This window comes from Phoca vitulina, unplaced genomic scaffold (assembly GCF_004348235.1).
Source record: "Phoca vitulina isolate PV1807 unplaced genomic scaffold, GSC_HSeal_1.0 scaffold26, whole genome shotgun sequence".
NCBI classification, from domain to species: domain Eukaryota; kingdom Metazoa; phylum Chordata; class Mammalia; order Carnivora; family Phocidae; genus Phoca; species Phoca vitulina.
The window spans coordinates 25,174,186-25,200,492 of record NW_022589729.1 but is presented as its reverse complement, the minus strand read 5'-3'; the positions used below and the strand labels follow the sequence as shown (position 1 = coordinate 25,200,492).

Here is a 26,307-nt window from a genome sequence, read left to right as displayed (position 1 = left end):
TTAATTAGGAAGGGTTAATTTCTTGACTTAGTAACTGCTTTTGTAATGGTAACTATACATTCCTGCATATTTACTTCTTAATATTTTTAAATTGTTTCCTTTTAGTGAGAATTTTATTTTTAAAAATGTTTTTAATATTAATATGATGTTATCCTGCATATCTTATTTATAAAAATGTACATTTGAACATTTGTAAAATAACTTGCTTATCCATGCATAGCAGGAGAGGTATAATGGAATGGATTTAAAACATGAAAGCATGGTAAATATCTTTTTCAATATTTCTTTTGCTCTTACATAGAGTAATTTAGCTTCAAGGATAGTAGGTAAATAGATAATTTTTCTAGGTTACCACTTAATTTCACTTCCATGAGTAACAGTTGTATTGGTAAAGCTTAGTGAAATTCTCTCTCTCCTGTTCTACTGGTGATAATTTATCAAAGGAAAATGGAATCATCTAGGTATATCCTCTAACAAATATTTCAGTGTGGTAATTTGGATGGGTAGAAAAAAAGGCATATTATATAAAAGCACATTTTACATCCATGTTATAGAGTAATGGTATCAAAAAGCACTCACGACTAGTGACTTATGTAAATTTATTTTTTAATCCAATGGTAATTTTCCTGGTGATACAGGCTTTAAGTCAGAGCTGCTAATTAAAGGTTAGTCTGCATCTGAGTAACTATAAAATAAAATGAAGGAAAATAATACATGGAATCATTTTCATGTTTTAATGTATACAAAAGAAATCTAAAGTGGATAGATAGAAACCAAGGTATTTCTTACTCTATATTTTGTGTTTCTTATCCTCCTGACTTAAATGAAATATATCATGAGATCAGCTATTTTAATTCCCCAACCATTACTTGGAAGTAGAGCATTAGAAGGGTTTTTTTTTTTTTTTTTTTAATGTGTATCATGATCTTTAATTATTATATTATGGTTTACAGATTTCCTTAATTTAAGGAACCTGAGATTATTTATTTTGTTCTTGCTAGTAAAGTCACTAATGGCCACTTTTAAAGTGTTCTTAAATAACATCTGTAGGATAATTTTTATGAATTAGTGATATGACAAAACATGTTTTTAGGTATGCACATGAGATTAAAAGAGATTATGCTCCCTATATTACATTCTGTTACTAATTTGATACAATGCTGAAAAGAATTGATTTGATTATATTAAATTACTATAATGTTTAAAAGTCACTTTGTACATTTTTAAATATTTCATATTTATTTAGGTAACATTAGGTTCCTCAGGCCATAGTCTAATATTATCAAAGTGGCATTTTCCTTTAAACACCTAAAAGTAAACAGCAAATTGATTTGCACTAACAAGATGAAATTTAGCAATGAAAAAGAAAAAGTTCAGTTAAGGTAATAAATGTTTTTTGAGAAGTTTGCAAATTCTTTTAGGGCAACTGGATTCTTATGTCTAAACTGAAATAATTCTTCACATTCTGGATTTGCCTTTGAGAGGCAGTGTCCCATTTTTATGTGTATTTAAAATGATCACCAAAATAGAAATTATTTCTTTGGACACTCCTACATCCATGAGTTTTATGTGTTATGGATGATTTTGAGTTAAAGTATTTATCATGATAACATTAGTTTTCATCTCAGTGAATTTTCTCAGTTCCTCTATGCAAGTCATGTGGAAGAACTAAAATTTTTCGAAAGATTTAATTTATCTTTATGTTCTATCTCCTTCCAGTTATGTTTCAATATAGTGCTAATAGAAATACCCAGCAACTTAGCCTTAAAAAATTGGCCACAACCTCTCATGGACATTTTATATTATATCCCTCCAAGAATTTACTATTAACAATGAAGGAGTAGGAAGCTTTTTTGAAAATGTATTTTAAACTCAGAAAATTAGACTTTCAAATATTCCTGAAACCTCAAAAAAAAAAAAAAAAAAAACTAGCAGTACAGTTTTAATTGATATGCAACAAAGTAGACTTTACTAATTAAAATCAAGATGCTGTGCTTTTGCTACATGGACCTTTACATGGAAAAGTAGGTTTTACACATTTCCTTTATTGTTCAGCGCAGCAATTGCATCCTTACAGGGTTGTAGGTTGGTGGCTTACAGTTCAAAAAAAAAGAGAGCTGCCACCAGCCCCGAAGACAGACAGTGGGCTTTCGTCCCTCCGACACCCCCAGAATACTAATCAGGAAAGTCAGACCCTGGAGGTCAGGGAGCAAGTCAATCATTCTAGTGATCGTCTCAGTGTGGAGGATCAAATTAGCCTGAAAAATTCAGCTGCTGGGAGGAGAGGGCGAGCAGCTGTCAGGGGCAGCATCGAGATGCACTAATGAACCAGATGAATAGTGCAAAAGCTTGAAAATAAAAACAGGACAGTTGACATTTTTCATCTGTCAAAGCAGGAGATGCATGAAAATATACTATTCCTGTTTTAACTCCTTAGGGGACATTCAGATTTTTTTTTTTTTTTAACACTCTGCAGTATTGAGACAAAAGTACTATAATGAACTCCTAGCATATGATAATGAATATATGTACATTTACGTAGGGTTTTTGCAAATATGGAAAGACTATAGTTTATATATACAGTGTATTTTTTAAAGTGGCCTTTATAATACTCTGTCATAAAGTGTACTTGCATTTTAAACAAAACAAAACAAAAATGTTTTATTACTGATAGCTCCTCTTCTAGAAATTTCCTCTCGGATGGAGGGTTTTACATGTTTAGGGCCATTTATATTGTTTTTACTTTTCTCTCCTCATGTGGAACAGCCATTCCTGAGGTTGTTTCATATAGGTTTATATAGGTTTCATATAAAATGTAGGCTAAGTAAAACTATGCCAAGCTACTTCGCAGGTTTGATTTCCAGTGCCATCCCCTCCTCGTTTAAGGCTCTGAAGGAGTTAAAGCTCTTTCTGGAGCACCAGAAGACAGATGAGAGCCATTTTCAGCTTGTCCTGTCCCCACTGACGCTCACTGAGTAGCACAGCATGGACTAGCGTGTTTCACACACACTCTGCCTGTCTGGGGAATGTACACATTGTCCTTCCAAAATCAAACTTATTAGCACATGTAGAAAAGGGTGACTGACTTTGGGGCAGCCTCGCACTCCGTGTTGTATTCTTGCCGCTGCGGTTCAAAGATTTAGAAGGTTTTGAACAGGATGCGAACATTTTAAATTGAATTTTTTAGTTTGTAACCCTGCTTACCACAGTACTTGCTTGCACTTTAAATGTCAAGTTAGAACCTTGTCTTAAAATAAATTTAAATTCAATAATGTCTTTTTTAAAGTTGATCATTCTTTGAGTCTTTTTTTTTTTTTTTTCTGCATAGAAATCTCATTCGGATGCCTTGAAATAGCGGCTATGACTCAGAGAGCTTTTGAACATATTCAGTGTTTTTGAGGCATTATCAAAAGAAAAGAAGTTCTAGTTCATTGTAAACCACTTGAGGGTCAGTTATAACATTCAGATTGAGAAGACTTTTTTAATCTCAAAATAACCCTTCCCTACAGAAACAGTCATGTTGTATAAAATGCTATACATTCTACTCCCTAAACCATGGCTTAGATTATAATTCATTTTCAATTTCTGTTTCATTTTAGTGATATTTTGACCATTGCATGGTTGATGTATACCAGCGATGTCTGTTTAGTCATGAGATATATTACTTGTTTTTATGGCATTATATTCACAAAGAGTTTTACGTCACTCTGTGTTCTTTTTCTTAATGTTACTTTATGTCATATACATACATATATATATATATATATATGTATGTATATGTAAATATGTGCTAACCATTTCTCCCTTTTAGGGAATTTTAAATATTGAAAAAAAACCCCAAAAATTGAAGTAAGATTTTTAGAACTTACTGAATAATTCTCAGAAAGGAATACTCAAAACAATCAAAATGCCCAGATAACTTTATTTAAAGTATTTGTAATTATTTTCTACCCGAGTGTAATATACTTGATGAAATCACCTTTAAAAGTTACCATGTAACTATGTCAGTTTCATTGGGAGCATTTTACAGATGGCTGCGTTGCAGAGTCCTTTCTATGGTGACAAAATGAATTTGTACTCGCTGTGTAAGAAGATAGAACAGTGTGACTACCCACCTCTTCCTTCAGATCACTATTCAGAGGAAGTAAGTCATTTTTCAGTCCATGTGTTTGTCTGTCGTTCATTTTGCTAACGTTTGCATTTTATTAAGAATTTTTTTTTTCTGTCCAGAAACACAAATGACGAGTATGGTGGCAGAAATAGCACTTTTCATTCTGTTTCCCTTCTCTGGGAGACTTACTGTTTAAAGAGTTGACTCTGCAGTTCCTAATGTGGAGCGGAGCACAGCACAGCATGTGGTGTGAAATTGGTCACTTCCTAGGCGTGAGGAGAAGGAGAGCTGACTTTGCAGCCTCCTGAACACGGCGAAGGGCAAAATTCATGCTCAGACCCCAGCTCGAGTTGACCAGCATGTCTGGTGCCCTTCTTAATAAGGCCACTCCTCATTCTCACAGCCTCAGAACAACCATTATAACTTTCTGCTTTGCAGAACTTCCCTCTCATCCGTGTTTTCCAAAGTGTGAAACTTCCATCTCTTAGCTGTGTGTCTCTCCACCTCGTTCTTTCAGCTCTATCCTCCCTCCCTTGACCACGCCTGCCCCGTCACCACCTCACTGTTGTAATCCGATTCCTGTGGGAAATGTTTTGAGGTTATCATTAGCAGACATGTTAAAACATATATTGGATGGGATTGAAAATTTTAGAAGACTCTCCTGTATTAAAATCTGAGTCTGAATCCTTGCTTGCTTTGGTAACCCATTGAAATGAGTTGTTTTGGCTCTACCCAACATACGGTTTTTTATTGAACAAAACATCTCCAATTTTAGCCCAGTATTTAATTTTGCCAGTATTTAAGGTGGAGGTAGGCAGAACAGCAGTATCTTGGGTTAACTAAATGTGTTCACATAACTCTTTTTGGAAAGCTTACTGGGGAATCTACCCAGAGAAAACACTGTCTTGAGTTAGGACATCTCACCCTCTCACGAGCAACAGATTTTTTTGCCCAAGGGAGATGGCAAGGAGCAAAGGAAAAATATAAAACAATTATAACATTCAGTTATTAGGTAGTCTTGTCACTCTATCTTGAAATGAATAGCAATCGGTTTGAGTCTTATAGAAGGAAAATTGAGTCAGTGTAACTTGAATAATAAATATCTCTAAAGAATTTTTACCATATGGAGAGCACTTGAGGCCCTAGAATGTTATAAGTACCTTTTTTTTCCTGTGGTTTTGATACTAATAATCAATGGTGCCTGGGTTTTTGTTGTTGTTGTTGTTGTTTGTTTCATAGCCTTTGTATTCAGGTAATTAAAATAAACTCTCATAAGGCAGTGACCATAATTTAGAAGTATTATCTTTATTTGATGTTAATGCTATTATGTTAGCCATATTTAATTACTATTTTGGGTATAGAATATAAATATGGCATTTCACAAAACCAACTTCAGAACTCCAGGCTTGGAAATACAGTAGGGTGTGAACAATAATGCAAAATGATGGCAAGAATGTCAGGGGCCGCTCTTTGTTGTGTCATTCATGCTGTCTTCTTTTTTCCATGAAGCGCATGAATATTTCACATATCTGCATCCTCATCCCCTATTCTTCTTGACTAATTTTCAGACTGTCTGAATTTGCATTTCACATGGTAGCTGATTAGGAGATGCCAAGTGCAGCAGCGAAGCCTCAGCAGGCGGTTACCATGGTGACCTTCAGCAGGATTTTAATGATGATACCACTAGTGGTTCGTTGAAGTCGGCCTGCCTGCAGGGCTACTTCACTGCAGCTAAGTGTGAAGTTGGATATGCGGATTCTCAGCCAAGGGGCAAATATCAAAGTCTGGCCCAGATAGAAGGTCTTAGAGTTGGGAGAGGAAAATAAGATTCCACTTTTTACTTCACTCTATGGAGTTACCAGTTTCGAAAAGAGATACAAAGCAAAACATGTTCTATGGCGTACTCTCCAAAAAAGACAGGATTTTTACCAATATGAGGAGCAGCTCCTCATATTGGTAAAAATCTGTCCTTGTGCTGTGGGGAAATAGAAGGCTATACAACTAGGTAAACATGGAAACTAAATCTTATGAAAGAAACGAGGTATGAAAAATACAGACTAATAATGTTAATTTTAATCTGTTCAGTTATATAGAAAAGTTCTCAGAACAAGAGCTTTGAAATGCAGATGTGCTAATAAATATTTTCTCTCCTTAAGCAGGAACTCTGTTTGTAAAATAATTATTCAGAATTTATGGAAGCAAAAACCTGAACAGATTTGATGCTGCCATACTTTAAGGGTATCTTAAATATTTCCTTATATAGTAAGCTTTTTCAATCTTTTCAAAGTTCAAATTGCCATTTGATTTTTTAGCATGGCAGAAGATAGGAAACAATGAAAAGTGAAGTATAAAGTTTTTAAATAGCAAACTTTCACTAAGTGTCGATTTTACAGCGAAAATGGTAGCAGTCTCTGTAACTGTTTGAAGAATGAAAAAATTTAAGCAAATTAATGTTCCACTAAATATCTATTTGAAAGCTTATCAAATTGAGTTAGCTACTGCTAAATTTTTAAGGCTACTGCCCAAAGAGGTTTGGAAGGGAACATTTCATGAACATAGTGGCTATGCCCCCAACCAGCCTTGATCAATAGGAATAAGGAACTCTATAAGATTTATTTCTGGGTATAGTCATTCCAGTTAGAAGAACTCAGAGTTTAAAAGCTTGGGAGTTTTTTTTATTTCTTATATCCTAAAAAACATGGATACACTTAAGCGTTACAGACCAAAAATGAGAAATAGTGTCCTTTGGAGAAATAAGCCTGTATGTCAAATCTTTCCTTTTGAATTATGCTATTATTGTTATTATGTACAAATGATTAGGATTCTAGATTGAAATATGTCAGCTGTACATGAATGATACTAAGATACGTATATTTTGTAGCTTAGTAAAATATTTTTGTTTATGACAGTATCTTTGGGTGTTCAGTATTCTTTCTTTTTCCAGTAATGATCTCATCCATATATCAGTGGGGAACTACTGTACTTAACCCTAAATATCTTGAGTTGAAAAGATAGGTATTTTTCCTTAGATATCTCTTAAGTTTAATTAAAATTGGTATCATTAGTGATTGTGAAATTAACATCTGTGAAGCCGACATTTATTGAACATTTACTATGTACAAGGAATTATGACTCAAAAGGCCGCTTGTAATCTGATCCAAGCTTATCTCTCCAGACTTATGGATCTCAGGAGACCCTCTTCTTTTCCTCATTCTACCAGTATACGTTCTACTAAAATTTCCATAAATTTCTGTGATTTTATGGATGCTGTTTCCTCTTTCTGAAACATCCCTTCCCCTGTTCTTTACCAGGCAAACTTCTCTCTTCGAAGAAAAGCTTGGGCATCATCTTCTGCATGAAGTTATCCTGCTCCCCTTTCTTCTCTCCCCATATCCCCCCGACCCCACACCTTGGCAGTACACGGCATGGCACTTGTTTCTTTACACACACACACACACACACGCACACACACACACACACACACACACCTCTCTCACCCCTGTCTAGCTCCTGCCCCTGAGGAACAGTAACTGCTTTTTATCTGTGTATCTCTAGGGCCTGGCATATTAAAAAAGTTCAGTGATTGATTGAGGGAATGAGGAAGTGAAAGAGTGAGATTAAAGTAATAAATGAAAAAAACAAATAAATGCACCAATTATTTGGCAATTGAATGAATGAGGGAAACTTCTCCAAAGAACTCTCCATTCAGGAAAGGTAGAAAATTACCCAAAAAGGCAGAAGCTATGATAATTTTATTTTAATGATATTACCCACTATATGACTTTCCATTCTGATCAGCAAGCAGTGTCATTTCCGGAATGCCCAGGGTCCATTTACTGGAAAATAAGACAAACAGATTTTTTCCTTCAGTTTCAGTATTTAATTTCTTTGAGAGTCACAGGAGTGGTCATCAAAAGTATGCATTTTCAGGGCGCCTGGGTGGCTCAGTCAGTTAAGCGTCTGCCTTCGGCTCAGGTCATGATCCCAGGGTCCTGGGATCGAGCCCCGCATCGGGCTCCCTGCTCATTGAGGAGCCTCCTTCTCCCTCTCTCTCTGCCTGCCGCCCTCCCCCCGCTTGTGCTCTCTCTCTCTGTCAAATAAATAAAATCTTTAAAAAAAAAAAAGTATGCATTTTCACTGTTGTTCACTAAATTATCTCATGACTCTTAAGTTGAAAAAAAAAACCCAGTATATAGTTATATTGACAATTATTTAGAAAGTACAGAATGCAACTCTATACTGGGTCCTTTTTAGTCAACATATTTTTTGAAAATCTGAGCATTAACATCCTGCAGAATATAGATTCTCTTTCAATACGTTTTATTTATTGTAAAAAATTCCTAATTTAAATAGAGAAGACATGAGAAAGATTGAGCAGAACTGTACCTTGGTGGTTGTTTTTGGCAGATTTGTCTTCATTTTAGATTTGAACAGAGAAGTTTGAATGGAAACTGAAAAGTTGAGTCAAGGGTTTGTAGATGGAAGTGAAAAACGGAAATAAGTAGGGGAGAATAGGGTGATCTTGGTTTGAGAAAATAGAGAGAAATTAAACTGAGGATTTGAAAAAACAATGCTTTGTGTGAAAAAGAAATTCAGCACCTATAGCGCATTAGTGAGAGGGTTAAAAGCTCTTCAATGAAGTCAGCTTTATTATAGCAGTACTTGTTGATCTGAACTGATTGCCATAGCAGATACTTATCTGTTTAGGGGTCATTTTAAGTTCATTGTAAATAAGAAAAACTTTTGTAGGACACAATATCTGTGGTTGTCTTCTAATTATATTTTTGAGAACTTGCTAATTCAGTAGGTCATCTTCATTTTATTCCTGGAGAAACCAAAATGTAATTTGGGAAATAGAATTATTGCGCCAGTAATCAATTTTCAGATTATTTAATGCTTCTCTTGTGCATTAAATGTGTTCATTTTGTCACTTTATATTTCCAGCTCACAGACAGAAAGGTATCTGTTTTTATTAAAAATCAATGACTGGGACTACTTCTCAAGTACACAATTATCTTCTTAAATATCAACCTAAAAGGTCACATCCAATCAAAGAACTAATGGAGAATGAATGAACTCTCATAAACTTTTACCTCACAAATAACAAACTTCTTTTTACCTTAATCTCCCCCCACCTTTTTTTTTTTTAAGAGAAATGGAAGGCAGGAGGGGAGGGTTTTGTTCTATCTTTCCACCTTCCCAGAAATAGTTTAGTGGTGCAGCCCGCTGCTTTACTTAAATGCATTAATTAAGAATTTCTAGGGGCGCCTGGGTGGCTCAGTCGTTAAGCGTCTGCCTTTGGTTCAGGTCATGATCTCAAGGTCCTGGGATCGAGTCCCACATCGGGCTCCCTGCTCAGCAGGGAATCTGCTTCTCCCTCTGCCTGCCACTCCCCCTGCTTGTGCTCTCTCTGTCTCTCTCTCCAGCTTGCTCTCTCTCTCAAATAAATAAATAAAATCTTAAAAAAAAAGAAGAAGAAATATGAATTCTTAAAAAAAAAAAAAGAATTTCTAGCACCATTTTTGTTATTCTTGGGACAAGAAAAGTATTGATTTTTCCAGAGTGTTTTAAATATAAGGATTAAAGAGCACAGTGCTTTTTCTATGCTTGATGATATATGAATAACAAAATAATAATAATAAAAATAAATTTTTAGTTGAACTCAGTGGACTTCAGATATTTTTAGGTTCTTGTAGAGTATAAATATATTTACATGGTTTTAAATAAAATTGGAATACTGATTTCTTTTTCAACTTTAGAAATCACAATTTTTTTTTAAAGCCACGTAAGAACTTTCCCATTAAAGAAATAAGGGCGGTGGCATTCTTCCAATTTCACACATGGGCAAATAGAGAGCCAGGTAATGCCAGAGCCACTCGTAGACTCCAGCACGCCTCCGCCTCACAGCATCCCACTGCGTACCCTACAAGATCACACAACCTGAAGTAAACTCTCAGGTGTTGTGTGAGTGAGCGTTTCATGATTTCTTTCCACTGTTAGACTTAGCAGTCCTTCATCTTCCTTTTCTCTGTTCTCACCCACGATGTTTACTGGGAATCTCCTTCCCTCTGCCTTGTGATAACTGGGGGCTCATGTAATAATGAAAGGAAAGAATGAGGAAGCTATTTGCAGAAGGGTAGCATTATTCTTACATATTAGAGTATGTAGACACTGCATATGTGTCCAGTAAGATAGCAGATATGTTGATCCATAATCTGCTAATCAAAAAATGTTTAGTTTGTCACAATTTTACTAGTAAGATACAATTTATTTTCCAAAAGGTTACCCTTAAAGATAGCAGGAGGGGAAGAATGAAGGGGGGGAAATCGGAGGGGGAGACGAACCATGAGAGACTATGGACTCTGAAAAACAAACTGAGGGTTCTAGAGGGGAGGGGGGGTGGGAGGATGGGTTAGCCTGGTGATGGGTATTAAAGAGGGCACGTTCTGCATGGAGCACTGGGTGTTATACGCAAACAATGAATCATGGAACACTACATCAAAAACTAATGATGTAATGTATGGTGATTAACATAACATAATAAAAAAAAAGAAAGGGGACTGCTAAATGAACAATTTAGAAATTATAACTGAATTTTTTACCTAACATTTTTTTTTAAAGATTTTGTTTTTTTATTAGAGAGCAAGGGCATGAGCGGGGGAAGAGCAGAGGGAGAGGGACAAACAGATGTGGGGCTGGATCCCAGGATCCTGAGATCATGACCGGAGCTGAAATCAAGAGTCAGACTGAATCACCCAGGCAGCTACCTAACATTTATAAATAATTTTTTTTTTAAGATTTTATTTATTTTTTTGACAGAGAGAGACACAGCGAGAGAGGGAACACAAGCAGGGGAGTGGGAGAGGGAGAAGCAGGCTTCCCGCTGAGCAGGGAGCCCGATGTGGGGCTCAATCCCAGGACCCTGGGATCATGACCTGAGCCAAAGGCAGACGCTTAATGACTGAGCCACCCAGGCGCCCTCATAATTTTTGTTTATATTTAAATTCAGAGTATGTTTGGGGCACCTGGGTGACTCAGTTAAGTGTCTGCCTTAGGATCAGGTCTGGCTCCCCGCTCAGGGGGGAGCCTGCTTCTCCCTCTGCCACTGCCCCTCCCCCTGCCGCTGCCCCTCCCCCTGCCGCTGCCCCTCCCCCTGCCTCATGCGCTCTATCACTCTCTCTCTCTCTCAAATAAATAAAAATCTTTAAAAGAAAAATAAATTCAGAATATGTTTAAAGAAGCTTATCATGAAATTTGAGTCAGTAACAAAAACATGACCTTTGTTTTAGTCATAAAAGAACTACTTTGTGTATATAAGGGAAAAACTGAAAGTGTCAGGTACAGATTATTTTTGCATATTTTGAAGTTTAAGCTTTAGTAAGCTTTTTTATTTGAGCAGTCTAAATAGTTCTACTTTATAGTTGCTAGATTCACAAATTTTAATAGAACTATATAAATTCCTGGAGTTGTTAGTTGAAATTAACCAATGTTATTTAAATTGGTACTGGAAGATTCTTCCTAATACACTATCCCAAGAATATTTAAATGAGAGATGTTAAATTAAATGGCACAATTAATGTTTGGCGCTAAATCTGTTTTCACAAATATTTCTGTACTCCTTATAATCATGTAATCCAATGCTAAGTGAGACGAGACTGTTTATAATAATAAATATGTAACTGTGCCATTATTTATTAAGATTAACTTAACATTGGATGTTATCTCAAACACTTAATAATATTTGATTTTCCTTCTTAAAAATGGGTTTAGTAAGTTAGATATTCATATCACTTATAATGTCAATTGACCACCTTACTTAGAGTTGCCATATAAGATTAGATCTTTAAGCTTTGAATGTTCCATTTTTGTTTAAAAAATATATTTAAGTAGGCCCTTTGTTCACTTATGCTTCTGAAGTGACACTGGGGACTTGCTCCTTGAAGACACAAATCCAAAACGGTGCCCTATATTTCACATATCCTGTGGGATCCTATAAAACCATGTAACTTTCTGTAAGACTTTCACAGTTTTCAAAAGACACACTGAATGATCTTCAGTTGTGAAATATAGACATTACACTACCTTATATCTGTGTAAGACTGCTTTTTTTTCCCCTTTTCCCTCTTACCCCCAAGTCAATCACTAGTGACGCTTTGGTGTACAAGTTGGATACGCCTAATCATTTTGTATAAATATCTAAAGCTCCAAAATATAGTGTACTTTAATGTATTAGACCCACTTTGGGGTGCTAAAATGTGTCCTTGAGTAGATGGAAATTGGGTATATCTGGGAGGCTGATATAACATAATTGGTCTCAGAGGGATTAAGATGGGGGTGAAAAAGAAACAGTACCAATAGCACCAGTCTTTATTATTCTGTTGAGAATTGTGTTAGTGACCTAAAGCTATAATGCACAAAGAGCCCTATTGTTATTACCTGTACGTGACTGAACTTGATACGTAATTGGGTTATCGCCCTGACAACAATGACTGTTCACACTCTCTTCTTTTTAATATTTCTGGTACTAACCCATATGCTTTGATATTTCTTTGGAAATATATAGATCAGTCTATGTTAGTATATTATTATTTTCTCTATTTATTGAAAACAAATATTAATTTCCATATGACTGTGATTTCATAATCCTTTAGAAAGGTTATAGAGAATTCATTTTATTTTTACTGTATGCTTTTTCTCATTTAAATGTTTCTGTATTGCTTTTTAAATTTCCCTTAAGCATCTGAATTAAGCTGTTTTTTTTTCTCTGATTTTGTAAAGGCTTTTGCATATTCAGACCTCTGTTTTGCCTATTTTTATCTTGTTATATAAAACAATTAAAAAAAAACAAAGTACATATTTTTATAAACATGTGTTAAGTAATGCAAACTAAATTTTTTGACATAATGTAAACCATGAAATGTTTCTTTACTTCTATTTATTTTTTATCAAAGTTGTAATATCTACTGATTTTGACATTATTTCTCTAATTTGAAGGAATAAATGAAAAACAAATGCCTGCAATTCAAACACAAAGATTTTTTTTGAGCAAGTTGCCCAATGATGTTATTAGAATTAAAGCCTGACATACAGGAATGTATAGGAAATTCTTAAAGTGATTGTATGAACATGTTTTCCTCGAACATGGTTAATAATATAGTACTTAGAATTTTTGCAGACTATTAGTTAAATGTTAAAGGTTTTTTTTTTTTTTTTTTCTTCCGGAGGCTTATAGGAACTTTTTTTAAAATATAAAGACTAACATTGAGGGAAATCGCTAAGATAATTACCACATTCTGATTATTTAATGTCTGACTTTCTGATAGAAAAATTAGAGACATTTTTTATAATTCATCAAGTCACTATGTAAGTTTATAATCTAGCATAAAGAAACCATTCCATGTTAAAATTCAACTACATTTTATTTGTTTGGAGGGAGTTACTGTCACTTTAATCAATGAGTCAGATTAGAAATAACATTAAAATTGTCACTCGAACCATAATAGTAATCTTAATATTTTTGTGTTATCATTTAAATGTATCTCTTATGGATAAAGTAGGCCTATATCTCATTGTGAGTTTTGTAGAACGCTAGAGAAAATTTTTGGGTTTGCTTTTTGATCAAAGTTGGCCTATGAAATATGAGGGCAGATTGATTAATTTAGAAACTAGATGAACCAAGGTTAGAGCTAGCATTCTTTTGAGAATTAAGTAGTCTAAAACTGTCTTTGTCTATCTGGAAGGTCTCCCACTTTTGTGCAGAGGTGGCCATGAGGGAACTCAGACCACATTAGGATTTTTCTCAGGCAGTATAACACAGTAACTTTAAAAGCCCAGACTCTGAAGCTAGACTACTTCAGTTCAAATCCAGGCTGTTCTCTTTACTGCCTTTGTGACCTTGGGAATGTTACTCCTCTGTAAAATGTCATAGTAGTAGTGCTTACTCTTACCCCAAAGAGTTGTTATTAAGACTGAATCGTTAAGCCATGTGCAAATGCATAGAATTGTGCCTGATTCATGATAAGAACTCAATAAATACCAGCTTTTAGGAAATGGTTTTCTCTCTGCTCTGGTACTAGAAATAACATATAGTCAAAGCCCCAGAGTTACCTTATAGAGCATAAACATCTTACCATATAGAACATGAAAATGTTCAGGGGACTGTGTTCCAGCTTTTCACTGGAAACCTAAGAAAACTAACTACTGGTTGTATCGAGCATCTCCATCTAAGTAACGTGGCCTCTAGACGTGTCTCCTGGCTGTGAAAAATGAAACTATGAGTAACCAAATGAACCTGTTATGGGTAGTTATTTAACAACTTAAAATTTGGAAACTGTCTGGCAAAGGTAAGAGTTTTTCCTCTTCCTCTGCTTAATGACTTTTAAACTCTTTATTCTGTCTCTTAATGTTTCTGGTTTCTGATATGTAGGTGACAGTTTTATCCTCCTATTCATGATAGCAGGAGCACAAATAACTCTACCATGTAAAGTGAAACTGTACTTTTGTATACATTCAAAGAAGACAGGATGAGATGTGACCTTATTTATATAATGTGAATTGTTGTTATCTGGTATGACAAGAGACCATCCATAGATCCATATAAATTTGCAATTTTAAACCAAATTATTAAAGACATCAAACTTAGTCCATGGCTGTTTGTAACATGAAAGTAAGTTTTATGTTCTGATTTTTTTCCCTTTACATTGCCAAAGACTGTTGTAGCTGATTTTTCCTCCACTACGTTAACATGTCTATTTAGATATATCTTTAGAACAACCAGTAGTTATCTCATATATATCAAGGAAAACTGCATCCATTTAAGAATGCAGGTCTATATGTAAATCTCCTATTTTGTGTTCCAATCTGCCTTTTTTTCAAAAAGGATTTGAGATAACTTACAGTAAAAGACATGACTTGGGGCACTGGGTGGCTTAGTCAGTTAAGCGTCTGCCTTTGGTTCAGGTCATGATCCCAGGACATCCTGGGATCGAGCCCTATGTCAGGCTCTCTGCTGAGCAGGGAGTCTGCTTCTCCTTCTCCCTCTGCCCCTCCGTCCACTTGTGCTCACTCTCTCTCTCAAATAAGATCTTTAAAAAAAAATTAAAAAGTAAAATAAAAAAAAAAGACATGACTTAATAAGTTATTAAAATAGAAATGGAAGTACAAATTCAGAACCAAGGATTAAAGAGATGTAGGCACACCTATCTTACTGGCCAGCAGAGTTGCCATGGTTGAGCTGTTCATCTAGTTATTGCTTCCTTTCTGTCGGGGCTCAAAGGGCTATTTCTGTTTTTAGGGAGGAAATATACCAGTTCCTCAGAGAAGACAAAGTTTTCTCCCACTAAATTATAATAGAAATGTCTCCTATAAGGATCTGTGAGTAATGTACCAGGCAGTATCTTTAGTAGCAACTATACAGAAAATACCTACGTGATATTTGATAAAAGTCAAAAGCAAGCATTAAAGCATGGTCTTGGAAAGGCAGTTTGGCAGCTGGATAAACCATTGTGCTCCCATGATGTAGCTTCTCGTGGCCTAATTTGATTAAAGGGTAGAGCTAAGATTATCCAAAGTTATAAAGATGAATCTTATCCTATACAGGGTCTTCCCTAAATTTTCATTCTTTTAGCAGGAGTTTGATAGGAGCTATGTAGCACACCTTTCAGTACTCTTTGAACATTCAGATTTTTCAGTATTCAATACACCGTTAAATATTCTTTGACAAGGACTTAGAATGATGGATTCTATTCTTCTGATTTGCTTAAGAGAAAACAAACAGCAAATCAGCTTTGACACCTTTGATTAAAGCCGAGGCATCTCACCACTGTGTTCATTGGATGGAAGTCAGACCAACCTCTTGAGTATTTGAATAAAGTACCTAAGACGCTAGCTTCTCTACTCCGTGATGGCCACCACATAACTAGTATTTTCTATCGATACCTAGTAACTCATCTCTCTTGATGGGAACTCAGATAATACCTCAGACTAAGTGATATCCCTCTATAGTGGTAATGATTTGAAATTCAACCAGTTAGAAATCATTATGCATGCAGATCTGTATTAGTCGTAATGAGGAATTCAAACCAAAAGGCCAAGTTAGATAAAAGTAGGCAAGCTCTTAACAATGGGAAATGGAAAAGGCCTGCATTAAAAATCAAATGACTTGGGCCCAGTTCAGGTTTCACTATTAATTTTTTAATTGGCTCTTAGGTTTGTTTTTTTTTTTTTCCTCTCTAAATTGAGATTGTTATGAGAGATTACAATACTTAAAAATAAAAGGATATGGAAGATTTTGTAAAATATTAAATCCTATATAAATACAGGATTTTTTAAAATCCAGAATGATACCTGCCTTTAAGTAAAACTAAATTAACATATGAATATTTAAGAGAACTGTGCGGTGCAAAATTATGTTCGGTATAGGTAATAACGTTTCACTAAAGCTGTCTCCTTTATCTTCATGATCTTGATATAGGAAGAATCACAAAAATTGTTTAATATATAGAATTCAGTTATTTAGATATAGATACAGAATTAAACCCCAAATTCAGGAATTCACAGTTCCACCCAAATTGCGGTATGTTCATACCTCAAATGTGATACCTTCAAAACTTAGTGGCCCTGTTGCCCCTGAAAAGCCACTCTTCCTTCTTTGTCACCTACTTCTGTTAGTGGACACAGTATTCTTTCACATTCCCTGGTGAAAACTTCGATGAACAATATTTCTTGCCTGAAATCTTACAGGAACATTATTGAGTGTTCTGCTGGTATTGCTCTCTTTTTGCTCTATTCCAAGAAAATACGGACTGAAGTGCACCTTTAATGACCTCTCCCTCGTGGCTTAAGTACTGACTTCCTGTGGCCTATAGCAATAGATTCTAAACTCCTTAAGCCTTTCCTTTACTTAGCCTCAGTTTATCATTTCATCCCTGTTGCTTGCTCCCCAGTCATGCAGAAGTACTAGCCATTGCTTCACACATCTCACACTTTCTTTAGCTCAGCACCTTTGTTCAGTCTGTTACCTCTGCTTAGAATCTTCCCTGCCCTTTTATATATCAAAATTGTGTTCATGCTTTGGACCTTCGCTCAGCTGCCACAACCACAAAACCATTCCATTTTCCCTCACTCAGAAGTTACCCATTCATTCTTTCATTTAACATGTCAGTGAGCACTTACTGTTCATATAATATCCATCCTCCAGGTCTTTCAGTTTAATAGGAGAACACAGATATTAAATGAAGTACAATAAAGTGTTATAAAGGCTTTAATTAAAGCACATGAACACCTGAAGCTAATATAATGTTAATGTCAGCTATACCTAAAAAAAAAAAAAAAAAGTATGTGAAGGGTATGATGGAGGGCAAATAGAAAATACTGAGTTCTGAGAGCACCTGGATGGCTCAATTGATTAAGCATCTGTCTCATGATCTCAGCTCAGGCTTGATCTCAGGGTCAGGAGTTCAAGCCCCAGGTTGGACTCCACGCTGGGCATGGAGCCTACTTTATATATATATATATATATATATATATATGTATATATTTAAGTTCTGCATGGCAACAGAGTTGTTAAGAAAGGCTTTAGAGAATGAGTAGGTGACAGGCAAGAGAGTAGGGGATTTTGAGGCAGGCTTTATAAGCAGAGAAGCAACATACACAAAGATTCAGGGCATAAAACAGTTTGGTGAGCACAGAACTGAACACTTTGTTATGGTTAGAGTGTAGAGTGGGGCTGAAGGGAGGAGGGGTTTGGGGCTAAATATGAGGCTGGAAAGGTAAGCAAGAGCCAGATGTTAGAAGCCCATAATAAACCATGCTAATGGTTAGACTTTGTAAAGGGCAGTGGGGAGACATTGAGATGTTTAATGTTGAAGTGTGGTCAGCTTGGTGTTTACAGGCAGTGCTAGGGAGATTGGAAGACACTGGAGGTAAAACTGTCAGTGGGAAGATTATCCCTTGAGTGTAAGCAGTGGAGCCTAAGGCAAGAAGAAATACAGTCAGGAAACAGTAAGTCTTGGTTGGTGATTGTTGGGCCAGGGGGAGGAAGTATGAGGACGTGTCTCCTATGAATTTCAGATTTCTGGCTTGAGAAATTGGAGGCACTACCAAGATAGAGCTGGTTTGGGGAGGAAAATAGTATCTCAGTTCCGAACATGTTTAATATGAGGTGTTCTTAGATAGATATGCTCAGAAGCCAGGCAGAAATAAGTGAATAGAGCCCATGAAGAGGTCTGGCCTGAAGATACGTATGTGTGTGTGTTCCTCAGCATGTTGTGTTGGTGGTTATTAAAGCCATGGGAGTAAGTAAAGTTGTGTAGGATAGAAAGGTGTAGAGAGAGAAGACAAAAGAGGTAAGGAAAGAAATGAACCTCGGAGCACACTGACAATAGAGGGACTGCCAGAGGAAGCTAAACCTACAAAGGAAGGAAAAGTCAGAGAAATGAGAGGAGAACCAATATGGAGTCTTGGAGCCAGAGGAGGAGGCAACTCCCAGCAAGGCTGTGATCAGAAGCATCAGCCAGGCAGAAAGGTTGAGTAAGTGGTAGACAGAAAAGAGTTTGTTAGATTTAGCAAATTGGAAATGCTGCTAACCTTTGCCAGAGCGATTTCAGTGAAGTACTCTTGGGGGTGGAGGAGATGAAAAAGTGATTATAGTTGGCTTAAATAAGTGGATTAAGGAAGTTGATATAGTAAGGATAGTGGGTTGTTTTTTTTTCCACCCCGAAGACATTTGGCTGTAGAGCAAATACATTAGATGGGGCAGTGGTGAGGAAGAGAAACTTGACTATACTTATAGACTATGATGAAGAAATCAGCAAATGAGGAGAGGTTGAAAATATGGAAGAGTAATAATAGAATATTCACTCGTTAAATATTCATAGCAAACTATATTTCAGGTACTGATGTATAATGGTGTATAATGTATAATTTCTTGGAAGAGATCCCAGTGATAGAATTGAGAGTAGTAGGAAAACAATATTCTTCTGATGCTAGAACAGAGATGATATGGATCAGATATTGATAGGTTAGGTTGAGATACTGAGGAAAGCTTAAACCTAACTATTGATTTTTCTCTGTGAAGTAGGAGGTGAAAAAGAATTGAGGGCGGTGACTACAGATTAGTGAAGGTTGAAATTAGCCATTGTGGGAAATGGAGTTTATCAGGCAAAACATTTGGATTACAAAACAGCTTTTATGGTCTAACTGCAGTTGGAACCATGAATCTGGTGACTCCAGACAATATGGAGTCTGCAATTTTCTCCAGCAGTCCTTCACATCCTGGTAGAGAAGCAAACAAAACAATTGTCAGGGTTGATATTGTGAAAAGACAAAGGATTATTAATGGTGCTGCCAAAGAAGTGGTTAAAGGATTGTGCTATGAGGTCTAGCCTGGAAATGAATGACGTAAATCCAGAAGCAGATGATTGACGAGGTGGAAAGGTATTGGAAATGGTCTCAAATCAAAGCACAACCATACTGGGAGACAGGTGTGAGCCCTGGAAGGACAGGAGCTTGTGCCCACATTTCTTATGTGACATAGGACATTGTAAGACTTAGGCTGTGCCCCTGGGAGGCAGAGACTAAAATGGAATGAAAGTGAAGATTAAGGCCAGGTCATCAAGAAGTTTGTTTCGGATAGAGGATCCACATGGGCGTCACAGTGACCAAAGATGTGGTTGTTGTACTTGGGATGAAGAATGCTGTTAGCTGGATGTCCTCAGTGAATGAGATGGAACAACTCGGAGTTAGGTAGATGGAAGGAAAAAGAGGAAAGTAATGATTGTCTCTTCTGGGCGGCCATCTACAGTCTTTTTGCCTCTAACTATCTCACAAATACCTCTTGAGATACCTATCACTTTGTAGTTTATAATAGAATTAGTTATATGATTTCCTCAGTCTCCCTCAGTCCCACATTTGCTTCTTTGCCAGTCCTTCTTCCCCCACTAGATTGTAAGCTGTCCAAAGGCAGGTGCCATGTAGATTTCATTTACTGCTTTATCCTTACTACCATTATAATAAAGTGTCTGGCACATAATAAATGCTCAATAAGATTTTATTGAATGAATGAATGAATGAATGAATGGAGAAGGGAGAGGTAGAAAGGAAATAGGGTCAGATTGTCAGGAAGGAAAATGAGTCATTCTCTCACATCCCATCCTGGACAATAGGCCTTCCTTTCTGGGCCGGTTCTTTACCCTGATTTACCCTCAGTGTCCTCAGATGCCAGCATAGTGCTCTACTCTAGATGAGTGAGAATCGCTACTCAAGCATATTTTAATTTTAAAGGATCTTATTTTCATAGTTTATTAATTTGCTTATTAGATAATTTAGGAAAAAATTTATCAACAGATTGATTCATAAATATACTGAGGTATGCATATTTTATATCGTATATGATTTTATACTACGTGACTTGTTAGAAACTTCTCTGGAAAAGATAAATCTTTATGACACAATGAACTACACTTCAGATGGAGATCGAACCACATAAGAAAGAGGAAAAGCAAAGGTGGTATTGCTCTGGCTCTGTCTACTGTAGCGTTCTGACTCTCCTGTCAGTCCTTAGGAAGGCTGTCCTGAAGGAGGGCTAATAAAGCAGCGGCTCAGGTGCCATCCCCACTCCCTCCCCATTTACTGTATTCTTTACTACATCTGGTTCTCATCTTCCACTTTGGAGAACCAGAGAATCTTTGTCCTCTTCAACTAAATTTATATCCAGCTATCTTTAATCTTGGGCACTTTCTTTTTTTTTAAATTTTATTTATTTTATTTTTTTAAAGATTTTATTTATTTGACAGAGACACAGCGAGAGAGGGAACACAAGCAGGGGGAGTGGGGGAGGGAGAAGCAGGCTTCCCGCTGAGCAGGGAACCCGATGTGGGGCTCGATGCGGGGCTCGATGCGGGGCTCGATGCGGGGCTTGATCCCAGGACCCAGGGACCATAACCTGAGCCGAAGGCAGACGCTTAACTACTGAGCCACCCAGGCGCCCCTCTTGGGCACTTTCTTTTCTGGGCAGGAGAACTTGAGGACCCTTTGCTACAGTAGGTTGGAAGTTTCACCCAATTCTGACCTATTAGGCTGGAAAGATGAGGCTTCTGGACCAGTTTGAAGGATGTGGTAGTTTTATTCAGTCAAAAATTGCCATTACACCTATGTGTATTCTGGTTAAATAGAATGAATTTTTGTACCACAGTTATCTTTTTCTGTCATCTTTTCTGCTGCTTTTGTCATTTTTATCTCTAAACAAAATATCTGACAACTGGGTGACTGTTAGAATACATTATCTTTTTAAATACAAGTATCATTATAAATGCTTTTCCTCCTGTTTTCTGTATTGTGTATAATTGAATGTATTTGTTTTTATTTTAATGGGTAAAATGCCAACCTCTTTCTGATTTAAATTTCTCTTAGATCGCCATAATAAAATGCCTTGTGTATTGTTGTACCCCTTAAGGATGTTTAATGCTGTTGTCTGCTGCATTGCAAGGAATATAAATTGAAATCCTCAGACCCTCTCAGTGGGTATAATATTACCATTAACATTTACTACATGCTAATAACTGGCCAGAAAGAATTAATGCAAGTGTTCAAAATATCTAAATTATTCCTCAAGACATGCATACAAAGCCAAAGAATCTGGCTCTTCCTCTTTATTTGGCTTATCATCTGTGAAAGACCACATACAGTGTTACGAAGACACATAGTGTCATAAACTGATGGCAGTTGGAATTGAAAATGAAGTTCCATATACTTCTACTCAGTGGCTCTAGGACTAGATGGAAGGATTTTTTCTTTTTTAATTTATTGAAGTGTGCTTATTTTCTGTAATGTAAATAAGTAAGCTTCAGCTCTTTCATCTATAAAGTGAAGATGCTAATACTGCTTCATGCAGTTGAGTATTAGAATACTATTTGTAATTTACCTTGCGTATAATTTATTATTCTAAGTTTAGAAGAGTGCTTTTTCTTTAATATGAAACTAATAAAAACATTTTGTATTTATATAAAATGGTTTATGATAAGTGCATATGATAGCTAACCTACCCGATGCCCCATATAAGCTTAGATCTATAGATATAGTGTATATAATTATGAAAATTTAAACTTACAATCAAGGCTAATGTAGTACATTCTAGATCAAATAAATGTGTATAATATATCTACAGTTAATTTAGAGCCTTAGAGTTAAAAACCTGTTGTCCTTCATGACTACTGTCTTCTGATAAACTTCTTTGAAAAATAGTAAAATCATTTTAAAGCCTCTGATTGTAGACACTACATTTTGCTTGACATTAATACTCAACCAATGACTATACATACTTCTTAGACTTTTCAACTAATTGTAAAATCATTGACAGTAGTCATATATATTCTTTTTTTTTTTAAGTTTTTTCATTCTAATTCTAGTATAGTTAACATACAATGTTATATTAGTTTCAGGTGTACAATGTAGTGATTCAACAATTCTGTACCTTACTCAGTGCTCATCATAAGTGCACTCCTTAATCCCCCTCACCGATTTTGCCCATCCCCCCACCAACCTCCCCGTCAGTATTCTCTGTAGTTAAGAGTTTGTTTCTTGATTTGTCTTTTTTTTCCCCTCTGCTCATCTGTTTTGATTCCCAAATTCCACATATGGGTATTTAGTCACAAAATGCAGTTTCCTTGTAAATCTGTATCTAGTCAGAATATTTTTAATGACTAACTGAAATGGTTTTTTAAAGCATTTTGTATTTTCTTTCTCTGTAGCTACGACAGTTAGTGAATATGTGCATCAACCCAGATCCAGAGAAGCGACCAGACATCACCTATGTTTATGACGTAGCCAAGAGGATGCACGCGTGCACCGCAAGCAGCTAAATAGGTGGAAGATCATGAAGAACATAACCAAAATAATTTAAAGTATTTTTGTGCAAATCATACCTCCCCGTTTTTGTCTGGGTGTTAAGATGAATCTTTCAGAGCTAATGTGCTTTGAATCCTTAACCAGTTTTCATATAAGCTTCATTTTGTACCAGTTTAAGTCGCCTTCTTGCAAACCCCAAATGACTTTGGATAGTCAGATTGCATGTTAGGAGAGTAAATGAAACTTAATGGTTTTTAATGGCTAAAGGTTTTTAGAATTATTTAGATTTTTTTTTTTTTTTTTTTTTTTTTGCTGATAAATTGTGTTCAGATAGACTCTCAGTGCCAAATATTGAAGGTGCAGCTTGGCACTCATCAAGATAGACTTGTAACCTGAGGAAAAGTATCTGAACATGTGACTTGTTTGCTTTTTCATCATTTATGGACATTTGAGATTAACACAATTGTGAACTTTTGTGATTATTTTATTTTTAAAAGTTTGAAGTATGTGTTTTAGTTCTTAGCATTGTAGCTTTCAAATATAATTCTTAAGGTAAATGTAGACATAAACTATTTGAGAAACACTTAAAATTCTTAGCTTATACATTCAAAATGCAACTCTTAAATGTGAAAAAATTGGGGGACAAAATGTGAGTCAGACACTGAAGAGTTCTTTGCTTTGTTTTGTCTTGTTTTAATATCTCTGATAGTCTCTTTGCATTACAATGGTATAAATGAATCCATTTAAAAAGTGGTTAAGGATTTGTTTGGCTGGTGTGATAGTAATTTTGGAAGTTGCACATTGCCCGAGGCTTTTTTGTGTGTTTTTATTATTGTTTGTACTTTTGAAAAATCTTTGAATAATCTTGTAGTACTATATTTCAAGTTCTTTATAAATTTAAATTCTCTCTTCATAATTGCACACTATCGTGTAAGCATGTTTTTATTCATAGATTTTATTGAAGTTCCGATTGGTCCCCTTCAGAAATTTTTTTGTATTCTTCAAGTTACTTTCCTATTTATATTGTATGTGCATTTTATCCATTATGTTTCAGATTTTCTGAGAACATAGTACCCTTTAAAAAATATTTAGTATACCAACACTTTTCCTGGATTAAAAACATCTTTTTTTTAACTTTTTAAAATTTGGGCCACCCTGTATGCGTGTATTTTGTCTTGTTAGAGAGAAGAAAGGATGTGTGTTGCACTGTACCTGTGAATGTTGACACAGTTTCAATGCATTTGACAAGGTTGTAACTTGAGAATATGTTTAAAGCAATGGGAACTGGCCATTACCACAGCCAGAATTTTTATAAGAATAACATTTCTGTGGAGAAGCTTTTAAGCAAAGTACTGTATTCATGCATGAAGATGACAGAGATGGTAACGCTTCATTTAGTTTAAGGAAGTAGGCCGAGTTTAGTAAATGCTGTGGTGGAGACGTTTTCCCTGAGTGCCTTCCCTGAAGTGACCAGTTCTTCACAGAATTGTGAAAGCCAAAAGGCCGAGTGGCAGTCACCGTTCAAGGACGCCACGCCACCCTATAAAACCCTGGGATGGATAATCCTGCCGACGTGAAAGCCTCATGTTTGGAGAATACCTACCTTTAGCTGATGTAACTGCTGGTTTTGTCTTCTCATATAAGTATTTTTCTTACACTCATTTGAGTACTTACAAGTCATTTGTAAAACTTTATAAGGGCAAAAGCATAAACTGTTTTTTCTTCCAGAATGTAATCAGTTATGGTATCTGAAGGGTAATTTTATCTTGGGATAGACAGAAGGCACCTGGGTGGAGGGCCAGATACATTGTTTTTACCAGATTCCAGTTACTTACAGCTTTTACGCTGAGCACCCATAGATTTGTCTCCAGAAGTATGAGCAAGTAGAATTGTTCTTGTTGACCATTAGTGTCATATGTTCATCTTATTATAATATAATTGAGAGGAAATTGTTCTGTAGTTGGAACAGATAATCTCCCTTTTTCTTGCAATCTTTAAAAATACATGAATCTAAAATTCATTTGCTTAACCCCTCACAGTGACTTTTAAGCAAAGATTTAAGCTTTTCTTTTCAGTTCATCTCTCTGCTAGAAGGAAATAGCTGGGAAGAATTTAATGATCAGGGAAATCCATTATTATTTTCTACATGTGGAAACTTTTTGTTTTGGATATTGTATCTTTTTCCTATCTAAGTGTTCATATTTTTTCCTGAGGAAACCACTGTGTAAACAACAAATTTTAATCTTGAATGAGATCATTTCAAAGAATTATGAAGATGATTGGAAGTTTTAATTTTTTGTAATCACCTATGAAATATTCTCTCTATATTTCTGTTTATAAGCAAATTTTGTACTGATTAAGTAAAACATTTGAATTGAATTAGGAAACAGTAAAATGAAAGGTACATGTGATTCTAAACCTTATTTAGACATTGGTACCAGTTCCCCAGAAGAAAATGTGGGGTAACTTTGTTTTGTATGCTTAGGTTTAGGAATGGTGGATGAAGGGTATTCCTATATAAATAAAGTGCTCAACAATGTGCAATGATTGTAAATTTAGTAAGATATTACAGCCATTTCATGAATGCTTTACCATTTTACATAGTACCTATTACAAAACACCTTTCTTGTATCAATATACTTCAGGTGTTGCTGTTAACATTTACATGATATTTATTTTAACCAAAATGTTATTCATATTAAATGTTTTTTCTTTAAAATGAATGTATTATGTTATAACCCACAAATGCGTAATTATCCTATGCCTCATATTTCAATAGTACTGTAATATGGACTTCTTTTGTGAAATACTTTTATTTTGTTATGCTTCAGATACACATACTAAAAAGATTCTGTTGTTAGCTTTGAAAATTGTATAATACCCTAATATAAATAAAAATATAAAATTAAAAAATGGGTACAATAAAATTTTTATGTATCTGTGATTTTTCCCCCCCCCAAAGTCGGCCGTTGTTTATTTCACTTAACATTTAACCTACAGAAGAAACAGTTCTTGTTCATTTCCATGACTTTACCATTTTGGGAGAGGCCTAAGAATTGAAACAGTTGAGGGTGATAATGGCGCTCTGACAGATGCTAAGTAGTTTAATAAATATGCATTAAGCTAAGGTACCTCTTCACATGTTCCTGCTCTTCTTCAGCACATCATTTTCTGTCTTTGAATAAGAAAAATTTTCTCAAATTATAAAATTATAAGTCCAAAATTTAGGCAACAGATTCCATTCCTGTCACCGTAATATGCTGCTAACAATATTAGAAATAGTTTGAATGCTCTTTTCACATAAAAAGTGAAAATTACTTTCTACAGCTGGAAATGTTGAGGCTAAAAGATCT

General features: G+C 35.6%; 1 protein-coding gene across 4 annotated transcripts in view; it reads left to right on the top strand.

Moving 5' to 3' along the window:
• Positions 1 to 25,859, top strand: part of NEK7 (NIMA related kinase 7) — a 167,191-nt gene extending 141,332 nt beyond the window's left edge. For all 4 annotated transcript variants that reach the window (XM_032422105.1, XM_032422106.1, XM_032422104.1 and 1 more), the window contains 2 exons: positions 4,031 to 4,144; positions 22,858 to 25,859. In XM_032422105.1, the coding sequence (XP_032277996.1) occupies positions 4,031 to 4,144; positions 22,858 to 22,968 (225 nt within the window). In that variant the 3' untranslated portion in view covers positions 22,969 to 25,859. The remainder of the gene's footprint in view (positions 1 to 4,030; positions 4,145 to 22,857) is intronic.
• Positions 25,860 to 26,307: the final 448 nt, after the last annotated feature.